This window comes from Perna viridis, chromosome 3 (genome assembly GCF_037379345.1).
Source record: "Perna viridis isolate PV_CMFRI_1.1 ecotype Kerala chromosome 3, ASM3737934v1, whole genome shotgun sequence".
In the NCBI taxonomy this organism is placed as follows: Eukaryota; Metazoa; Mollusca; class Bivalvia; order Mytilida; family Mytilidae; genus Perna; species Perna viridis.
Window position 1 is genome coordinate 17996110 of NC_142447.1, and position 11638 is coordinate 18007747.

General features: G+C 32.7%; 1 protein-coding gene across 1 annotated transcript; it reads right to left on the minus strand.

Moving 5' to 3' along the window:
* Window positions 1-9560: 9560 nt before the first annotated feature.
* On the minus strand, window positions 9561-10535 carry LOC148621272 (uncharacterized). The gene is made up of 3 exons (XM_088574066.1): window positions 10379-10535; window positions 9967-10263; window positions 9561-9637 (listed from the first exon to the last, which is right to left on the minus strand). Exons 1-3 carry the CDS (start codon window positions 10533-10535, stop codon window positions 9561-9563), a joined length of 531 nt encoding a protein of 176 aa, XP_088430192.1.
* Window positions 10536-11638: the final 1103 nt, after the last annotated feature.

Here is an 11638-nt window from a genome sequence, read left to right on the forward strand (position 1 = left end):
TGAAAAAGGTTTTGCTACCATTTTAACAATTTTTGCACGTAATGTAGTTTGATTTCAAAGAGAGAACGACTTCTACGTCGTTGAATAATAAGCGGCATTCCCCATTCCCTCGTCTTTTCGATATAAGTCCTCGCATTTAAGTTTTTATCGATTTTGTTTGAAATCTAGTTTCGTATTAATTGATGCTTTTGAGGTTTTGAAACCAACAGATCAACAAAAAAAGATATAATAATTTTCATGTAAACTCGTACACATACTTATACTTTATTCCAAATAATATAAATCCCCCTCTCAGAAAAACAAAACAACAACAACACAAATTTTAAAATATCTGCAAGCTAAAATATGTTTTCAATTTACCGTATTGAAGTTAATATATGTCAGGAGTAATCAATAAAGAAAATATAACAATAAATCGCACATGATTCCTACGGAGAAGCCCATAACGGACAAAATCACACTAGTGACAATAGTGTTGTCCAAACATTTCAATATCATACAGGCACAACCCTGCTAAGGAAGAAAAATCTTATAAGACGTATAATCAAATCACACTCATTTCATATAGGAAAACATTTTGAAAAATAATAAGAATAAGCGAAGTGTATTATATAATATTTTGATAATTAAACCAAAGCGTATTTCTTTATATATTATGTAATATCACCAAAGTTAATATAAGATTAATATTCCCTTATCATTATTATGGTAGGTGTGGACAGTTTCTAGTTTTATTTGCAGGGCAACGACCAGCTTAACTATGTAGCCAAATTAAATGACTGTATGTTTTTATAGAAACGTTACTCTTTGTCTAGCCATATCAAGAAATTTATCAGTAAATGACAGGCCATAAATCGTCGTAATTCTATTTCAACTATTAAAGTAAACAGGCGGAAGTGAATTGGTGCTGCTAAATAGAAACAACTATCATTTTAAAGGTCCTTCATTACAAGTTTATAAGAATGTAAGTTTTAGTAAGTCTCAGAAGTTTTGATACTGGATCATGTTTTACTCTTACAGTACAAAATATAGTACATTTAGATATATTATTATTGTCCCTTAAAAGTATTAAATCAGACAGGTTAATTAGTATATTGATATTTTGTCATTTAGTGAAGAAACGAGACTGAAGATACGTTTAAATTAAATACAATATAAAAGTGCTTTCTATTTACAACATATCAGTATTCCATTAGTGGGTCGAAACCCAGTAGTTCGTCTAAGAGGACATATCAGACGAACCTGCACTTCTAAGTTATATAAGTCTGAATAGGGCACATTTTGTTTTAACTTGTGCTAACTCTGTCTTAACTTTTCTAAATGTGTCTGAAAAATACTTGGATTATCTTGACCGATTCTCACCTTGTCAAAACTAGTCTCGACCATGTCTCGACTTGTCTTGACACAGTCTTGATCTGTATCGACCAAGTTTTCACAAGTCTTAACTTGTCGCGACCACCAGACTAAAACAATCTTGCTAGTCTCGAATAGATCTAGTCTCGACTCAGTCTTAAACTATCTCAACAATTAATTCAAAGCTGGAACAGTCTGAACAACCTTGTTTTCATTCATTATAGCATTAGAATGTTTGGATATTGTCTTCATTTAATTAAAAGTGAGAATGCTTATTGCATTTGAAGTATATTTTTTTTCTGAATGAAGATACTTTTTATTCTAATATCTAAATATTAGATATACATTTACTTTAACAATTAACGACATATAATCATTTTGTCAATTTTGTACCTTTAATTTGTATGTTTTTATGTAGTTCCTTTTTAGCATTTAAAGGTGGGTGTTGTTCACTTATTCATTATTGTAATTTACGTATTATTTAAGCCACTTCACAACTTATAATATTTTTATTTTTCCAACCGGTACTTATCTAAATAGTTGTGAGCCTTGAAATATTGCGTTTTACTAAAATGAAAATAAAAATGTACTTCATTTTCAAAAGTTAATTAAATTTACACAAATATTTCCACTTTTTGACAACATTGCATGTATGTATTTAGATAATGAACCAAAAACTGCCATAAGAGGGACAGTACCGCAAACATGTGGGAGGGGGTTCCCTACTTCGAGGTCTTGTAACCTCTGAAAGTCGGTATAGGGGAGATTTCCCTGACTTCAACTCTTTTATATGTGAGATTTTGCGTGACAATTTTTTTCCTTCCCGAAACATATTTTTTTTAAAATCTTGTAAAATGTTTATTGTTCTTGTTATGCAATATTTACATTAAACCACTGTGGTAGATCAAAACTGATTGTTTTCCTGATTTAAAAACACTGCAACTTGTTTATTAAATTAAATAATCAGGTTGCACTATATGAAGTCCTACGTCCTACCCGTCTGTTAATTGCAGCCCACACCTGTGTCAACAGATCCTCTAACCTCGAAAAGATAAAACAAGCTGCCCACGCTATCTTTAAATTGAGGGAAAATCGTCCCTTGAATTAACTACAAATGTAGTCCGAACAATAATGTATTTGCAAATCAGTCCAACCGAAAATTAGAAAATTAAGTTATAAGTATATATATATATTTATTCCAGTGAGGAATCTCTAAAAATTGCATTGATGTTTTCTCGCTAATTCCACTTTATTTTTCACTCGATATAAAAAACAAATCCTGTATATACATAGCCTGTATAACTTATCGAAAACAGATAGTACTTCGATTATAAATGGCATTACTAAGTGCATGATATAGCTGGTGCATATTTCAAACCCCAGCGCGCAAATTAATTGTGCGTGTGAATTATACACGTACAATACGTGTGATGTATAGGAAATGAGCATTCGTACCAAACATCACACAATGAAAATAATTAATCGTCAAGGTAATTTGTATGTTTATAGTTGAGGTGTCTAATCTTTGAATAGAAAAAAAATCACGTAAATTTTATACATGTTTAGAGTGGAGTAAGGGAAGAGCCTTAAATCTCCATTCAGATCGGAATTTTATCATTTTTTTTTAAATTCTTTGTTACAAGCGTAACTACAGTCCCTGTATGGGATAAACTTCCCACTTGCCCTATACCCCATTGCCCATCCCCCATTCCCCATAGCCCCATCCTCCATTGCCCCATTACCTTATTCCCTATAGCCCAATTTCCCATTGCTCCATCTCCCATTGCATCGACTTATTTTCCGTTGTCAAATGCCTTTCCCCATTCCGAAAAGAAAAAAGTAAAGTAAATGTTTTATCAAACACATATAATGGATATGGATGCAAACAGTTTTGTAGAATCAATATTGATTTTAGAATCTCGCCGGCGAGTTCGATAATTACCGAAATCACGCGATATTTGCATTGTTTACATGTATTATCAACACTCCGAGCTGCATGAGAAATATTCATTCACAATATTCTTAATATATATATATATATATTTATTTATTTATTTATAAATTGTGAATGAATTTGATTCCTAAAATTATTCTTACTATGTTAAAAGTTTGCAGATAAGGTTTTGTTGATTATTGTTATACATATATTTCAAACCAAATTCTTGAACAAGGGATATTTTTTCCAAATTGAATGAATGCGAACACTTAAAATATCCTTAATGGTCTCATACTATTGTTTAAAATGTTAAAATTGTCAAAAAAAAAGTATCATGTTTGATGCTTTGAAACATCAATTTCAGTCAAATTTCTCAAAAATGTCTCATATTTCTGCAGATCATATGGGTGCGAACCATTTTAATTTCAAAAATGGTGCAAAATTATTGTTAAAAATATTAAAACGGCCAAAATTTGCATGCGGTTGGTCGTTGCGACACTCATATTTCATTTACAAATCTTCAAAAAGACATATTTTTGAAAAGGATATATGTGGGAACAATTTAAATATACCTATTAGTCTAAAATTAATGTAAAAAATGTTAAAATTGTCTATATCATTATTATGTTGATGGCTGTGATACATATATTTCAGACCAAATTCTTGAAAATGAGATATTTTTTGCAAATTGAATGAATGCGAACACTTAAAATATCCTTAAAGGTCTTATACTATTGTTTAAAATGTTAAAATTGTCAAAAAGTATCATGTTTGATGATTTGACACATCAATTTCAATCAAATTTCCCAAACATGTCATATTTCTGCAGATCATATGGGTGCGAACCATTTTAATTTCAAAAATGGTGCAAAATTACTGTTAAATATTAAAACGGGCAATATTTGTATCCGGCTGACGGTTGCGACACTCATATTTCAGTCAAAAATCTTCAAAAAGACATATTTTGCAAAGTGTATGTGTTGGAACAATTTGAATATACCTATTAGTCTATATAGATTGTAAAAAATGTTAAAATTGTCTATATCATTATTATGTTAATGGCTGTGATACATATATTTCAGACCAAATTCTTGAAAATGTGATATTTTGTTTTGCAAATTGAACGAGTGCGAACACTTGAAATTAGCTTTATGGTCTTATATTATGGTCTAAAACGTTAAAATGTGCCAAAATAGGCATCATAGGTTTGGCTCTGACATATTGATTTCAGTTCAATTGACACATTTCTGTATATTGTTAGGATGCGAACAGTTTTAAGTTCAATAATCGTCTAAATTTCTTGTATAAAATATTAAAAACGGCAATATTGTTATCCTTTTCGAGGTTGCGACGAACGACATATATCTGCCAATTGAAAGCTGAGGGAATAAACATTTTATTATTTTTTTAAATGGTCTTGTTATTATTGCTTAATGTATTTAATTTGTCAATATTAAAATTATACGAGTGTCTCCGACACAAAATTATTTCAGTATAAATTTTGAAAAAAAATAATTTATGTTTAGAAATCGTATGAGCGCGAACATTTTCAATTAATAACAAATATACTTCCGGTTAAGATATTAAAAAATGTCAATAAATAATGAACTGCGACACCTGTAATAATTAAAAATTACTCTAAAATAATCGTGTTTAAAAATTATTTTAATTGCTGTCATAGAATTATGATATGTACGTTGCTTGCGAAAAAAGGCAGAACAACTTGTTTGATTGACCAATCAAAATTATTTCCTCGCCCCATTCCCCTATTCATTTACCCCATTCCCAATGCCACATTACCTATTGCCCCATTCCCCGTTGCCCCATTCCCCATGTCCCATTGCCCCATACCCCATAAAAAGTTTTTCTCATACAGTTACTGTACATGTGTATAAGGTTTAAATTTTATTCATATTTCTCGTCTTCGATTCACTTGGTCAGTACTAGATTTTATAACTACTTTTATACCAAAAATGTACTATATATACATATACAAGTATACCGCTAGTATATTACATATTAAATAATTCCACTCAGTATCTGTGTAATGGTACTAAAAATGCAATATACACGCGTGTCACATATTAATTGTCAGCTAACTACCATGTGTCTAAATACATGTATTTTATGTTAAATTCTGAAAACTTAATTAATTAGGGAATAATAAACCCCTGATTAAGTTTTTTATAATATTTGGAATAACCCAAGAAAAGATCGCCTTAAATTTAGCGATAAAACATACATTTTTTTTAGATTACTATATAGAAAAACAGTAAAACATTGACAATTCATTATACAGGTACATGCACATACACGAAGTCCCTTTTAATTTGATACAGGTCAACAACTATACAAATGTAAGAAAAGACATCTTTGACCTCTATACCCCCGCGTTACTGGTTCCTCTCTGACACCAATAGACACATGTTCTTTTAAAATAAAATCAGTCTAAGTATTACACCGAACCTACCGTCTGAAAAAAGATTAGCTTAAAAACCATAGAACAACCTGCTTACATCTCAGATGACTATGATGATTGTGTTTTGGTGTTAACAAATTCAAACATTCGATTTTATAATGCATAGCCAAACTAAAAGGAGTCAATAATTGCATGTTTTAATACATGTATATTGTTAAACATGTAACTTATACAAATTTGCTGCCACTTGTCTGCTTTTTACTACATAAAAAGTGAGATAGTTCATGAACCTTTTTTTATATGATGTCAAACATGTACATGTAACCACAGAAACTTATTAACTTCAACTAAACTGTGTATTGTATTTTTTGTGTTATCATGTGAAAGTATGCATCTAAAGCATTAACGTGGAACATCCGCTACAGACTTTGAATACATATCTTGTAATACTTATAAAGTCACAACAAACAAAGATAGCCAGACACATTGTTTTCGGTGCAAGCGAGAGTGTGAACTTCTTTTATTTTGGCTGTACGACTAGTTTAAAGCAGGGTCTGTTCCATTGGTAATGTCGTTCTCGTCCTCTCTGCCAAAAGACGTTAAACCATATCATTAAATGGTCAGGCATTTGGATATTGTTATACCTAAACTTACAAAGTGAGGATATGTAAAGATAAAGGGTGTCCGTACTTTCGTCAGTCTATAATATCTTCCTTCCTTATGCTATATAGGGGATGAATCTCGTATCTCTCATATCTTCAATTATTTTTAAAATGCTTAAAACATATTTTGGTTTCTCTTCCGACTATACATAGATGTACTTAAGATACAGAAAATGAATTGCAAATTTATTTAAAAAGATAATACTATTTTTGACACATACGATTTTAACCCATTAGTAGTCACCCCTATGAGATTGGGATACAATTTAACATAGGACCCTATGGAAACCTCGAAAGAGGGATCTTTGGAATGAATATAGTACTATAGTAAGACCAACATTTAGGTCGTAATTTAAGGTCATAAAGCTGTATGTTGTTATTATAGATTTACTTATGCCGATATGACATGTATTTAAATGTTTACCTGTCCTAATACATATACATTGCTTATCAGCTGGTTGACGTCATAAAGACTGATACAACGACAAATAATATTGACACTTTTATGATCTATTATAACTAGGGATATGAGATGTTATGTAAAGTCACTGTTACATAAAACACACTATTCTTCACTGTTTAAATTTATTTATTTGACAGATCTATTTGATATTATTTACATACCGATTAGTCTTAGCAATGAAAAATCCTCTGTTTTTTAAGTTGTTTACAAAATCAAATACTCGTCTGATTTTTAGTTAACATCTTTGTGTGTAAACAAATGAATACAAATGATTTATAACTGAAAGATGAAGCGTTGCTTATAGGAATAATTGACATTATCGATAGTAAAATTGATAAGAAGAATATTAAACCTTTTTTATAATTAAATAAGAGATTTTACCGGTTTGAACCAATTAGTTTTGAAATACAACTTGTTGACCCTTTTTTACGGGAGTGTACGATGTTGTACTATATAAGCGACGACGACAAGCCACTTTCGACCACTCTTCACGATGACGTACTCCCAAACAGTTAGAGTGGGGAAACGCTCTCGGACTCACGTGGGGTCTGGGAGTAGGCCTGAGCGTCAACAGAGCAGCCCAGCCGCTAGTAGGTCATACTCTGAATGAGTTCTTCGGTCGGTTATCACGAAGGCTGGGATCCGCTACCTTCAACTACAAACAGAAATTTACTAACAGAATCCCCGTAAACGGTCGTGCGAGATCCGTAAGGATAGTCAAGACCGTAAAAACCAAATCATCACCACTTTCGACAGGTAAATCGGAAAAATTAAATCAACAAAGTCACGTCAATTTTTTTTAGGTAATTGTATTATTGTACATAATGTATAAATCTGAGGTTAGTACATACGTATGAGTTTGACGTATCCGGTATAGGGCGATGTCCATGGCGACTTCAACAGAGAGATAGCATATACATGGATATGTCCCCGCCATTACAGGTGAATTCTCTCTGGCATGTAACTTATAGGGTTTCTGACAAAAAAGCGCAAGCCAATAATTCTGGTGACAGAATAATTGATAGGGCATGGAAAATCTTAAATACAATATATATATTTAATCTGGTTTCATGAATCTATTTTTAGTGGATTCTTTAACAATGGATATTATCCAATTAGTTTTGAAAATACAACTTGTTCACCCTTTTGGAGAGTACCAAGTTGTACTATATAAACGACGACGACAAGCCACTTTCGACAGGTAAATCGGAAAAGTTAAATCAACAAAGTCACGTCAATTTTTTAAGGCAATTTTATTATTGTACATGTAGTGATAATTTATGAATCTTAGGTTAGTACATATGTATGAGTTTTATTCTCTTATAAATATGTATCTCAAATGAGTTATTCTCACGTTATCACCAATCTTGAATTTAAATCTCCATGATCTAGAATGTTCTCTGTGTGGCTTTGAGAAATGTGTGGATAATCGCAACGTCTCTTCATTTTGTTTCGTAACTTTACTAGGTTCCATATCTACAGTTCTGAGATGTGTATGATTATAACTGTCAGCAAAGGCTTGCAATTTGTCGATGTATCTGTAGCTATTCGTGTACGTCATGAATCTCGTTATCAGCGATTTCAAGATTTTCAAAGCTCTTTCTGATATGCTTGATTTCATTTCGATTGTTGAATAGAAATGACGGATATCATATATTTTTTTTAAATGGCTTGAACTTTTGAGCTCGGAATTCTTGGCCCATGTCACTCCTTAGTCTTTCCGGTTTCCTTGGTCCCTTTAATATATCTGATAAAGCTTCAGAAACAGATGCACCAATTTTATTTTTTTAGTTTACGAAGCCATAAATATTTTGAAAATACATCCACTACCACAAGAAGATATTAGATGGCATCATTGTACTGAGAGTACTTTGTCATATCAGCTAAGTCCATACTCCATTGATCGACTTTTCGAGCAACTACAATACTTATTCTGTTTTGAGGACGTCTATATGGACGATGCATACTGTAAGTTTCTTGACTCTGCAACCACTTCCTAATTTTGTATTTTGAAATATCATATCGTCCACGTTTCTTGACGTATTGAAACAATTTATCCGGTCCTGAAAAACTAGCCGGGTTTAATGGATCATAATAAATATCCTTCAAATACTTGTCCATGTTGACATGTCTTCATCAATCACTCTTTTGAGAAACGTTTATTTTGCAATTGTTTATATAAGTTCATTCATCACTTTCATCCAAATTCTCCACTTCTTCAGATGTCTCTACTTCATTTTATATTCATTTCGTAATAATCGTCATCAAATAATTCCTCAAAATGTTCACAATTTTTCCGCAGCACACGTTTGATTGCAACGCCTTTGTTAAAATCATCATCCATTAATGCCTGAATGTCGTGAACCATATTATCATGAACATTACGTTGTTGTAGTTCCACAGATATTTGTAAAAAGGTTGCATAACCACTGAAAAACTCTTTTTTATGAATGGAGTTATGTCTTCATTACTCTGTTGAAATGCCTCTTTTTTATTCATACCATTTTTCACATATTTATCATATCTTTCATCAGAACGTCTTCCTAGGGTATCCACAGCCTTATCTAATAACTCTTTGTACGTCGTTGTACCCATCGTTTTCTTCATCATCACTGTCATTGTTTTCGTCATGTTCACTATCATACTCTATAAATTTAATTTTCTTTACTTCTGCATCATTATCATCTGAATCGTCCCGTTTCGTTTCAATGTTTCATTTTCTGGACGTCAATTTTTGACATGTCTTTGTAAATCATGCATATTATCCAGCACGACACCACAATCATCACAGGATGGCATATTTGCTTACGTCTGTTCTCTAGAATGGTTTTCGTCGTAATGATATATTTCTGCTTGATCATCCGGTAATAAAGAATTGTTTTCTTCAATGACGTCATTATCCCTTTTTGAATCAATCACATTTGAAAGAACCCTTTTATCTGTTGGGGTAGTTGGTTTTAAATCTAAAAGAAGAAATCCATGAGATTGGCAAACGGCTTCATAAAATTTATCCATAAAGTAACTGGTCTTTCCAGGATGCATTTTTCTAGCTAAAATCATAACTTGTTGCTGATCGATCGATTATTAAATAAGACCATGTACTGACAATTTCGTCGTTGAGTCGGGTCCTTACTAAAGTATAAATTCTGATTGATGGACAACACCGAGAGGTTTCTATGGTGGCTGCCTTCAGTGAATAGTTCTGCAATTCTACTGTCGTTTGACGTGGAAGCCATAACATCGTCAAGAATTATTAAGTTCCTGTTAGATGGACTCAAGTAACTGTCTTTATCAATATCCATTGGAATACCCTGATCGAATTCCACTTTAGGATATATTGAACGTTTTATTTCGTCGTACAACGGTTGCCATCGCCTGTAGATCCAAATTATTCTTTCAGGCCAAGGTGTTATCAGATGCCGTTGTAGAAGTCACAAGATGTCGATCCACTGTAAATACCGGTGAAAGGATTTTTGAACTTGAATTTTTCAATTGGTTCTTCATGTAGCTTCGGCCCTAGCGATGTTGGTGGTGCTGGTGGCGACAGTTGTGGGGTGGTAGTGATGGTGGTAGCGACGGTGGTGGTGGTGGTGGTGGTAGTGGTGATGTCATCTCATCGTTTCCATGCCTGTTATTTCTATGTCTTAACAAATCATCCTTTCTCGAAAATTGTATATCACATTCTGGGCAGTATTTATCCATTTTTACTTATGGAACGCTGATTTCCATCTGAGCTTGTTGGTAGGAATGATACTTTAATATAACTGTTGTGATGAATTATGGGTAAAAAATATCCTACATATTTCACTTTCTATTTGCAGCTAGCCATTTAGTGGAAACCATTCCGAGATGTTACATAGCTGTCCAACCTGCGGGACTAAATTTCCTAAAAAAGAGTTTACTCCTAAAACATCAGCGGAACTTAGGTCACAATGCAAGTTACGAATGTGAAAAGTGTAGGAAGAAGTTTGAAAGAAAGGATAATTTTGAGCGGCACATAGATAGACATAAGGATGAGTCTCTGCATCAATGTAATCAATAAGTTGGGCGAGGATTGAAACAAAAAAGTTCAGTGGTAAACAACCCTCAGATAAAGCGTCGTTTGACAAGAAAAAAGAACGCATCTGATCGATTTTATAAACTATCTGTCGTTACTGAGCGTAATATCCCAAAATTCAGAACGAAATCAACGACATATAAAGCGACATTCAAAGAACTAGAGGTTAGAGATTTGCCAGAAATTTAAAAACAACGTTACAGATTTTGTTTGAATTGCTGATCAAAGATTTAACAGAATTTATGAAACCAGAGTTCGAATGTCTGTCCAATGTCCAGAGTTGGATTTTCCAACACTTTTGAAAGAAATAGAGCGTGTTTGACAGTCTATGAAGAGTTTGTGCTTGATAGTTCACTAGAAATCAAGATAACACATGTCGATATGCCAATTGGTAAAGGTAAAAAAACATACCTACGTAGACCTTGATCGTTTCTTTTTAGAAAAAACAATGTGTAATCCGCATTCAAAACAGAGATGAATTGTGCTGTGCCAGAGCTCTAGTGACCTCTAAAGTAAACAAGAACGGAGACTGGGATGGTATACAAAAAAAGGTATAAGATACAAGAACAAATGGCCCGAGCATTACATCGTCAAGCAAATGTACTTGTCAAATGATGTGGCATTGAAGAAGTCAAACGATTTCAAGAAGTAATGGAAGACGTACAAGTCTTATCCAAGGAACATTTTAATATTATCATATATGAAGGTCCCGACTCGGAAAATAAGATATACTTGTACTATCATGACG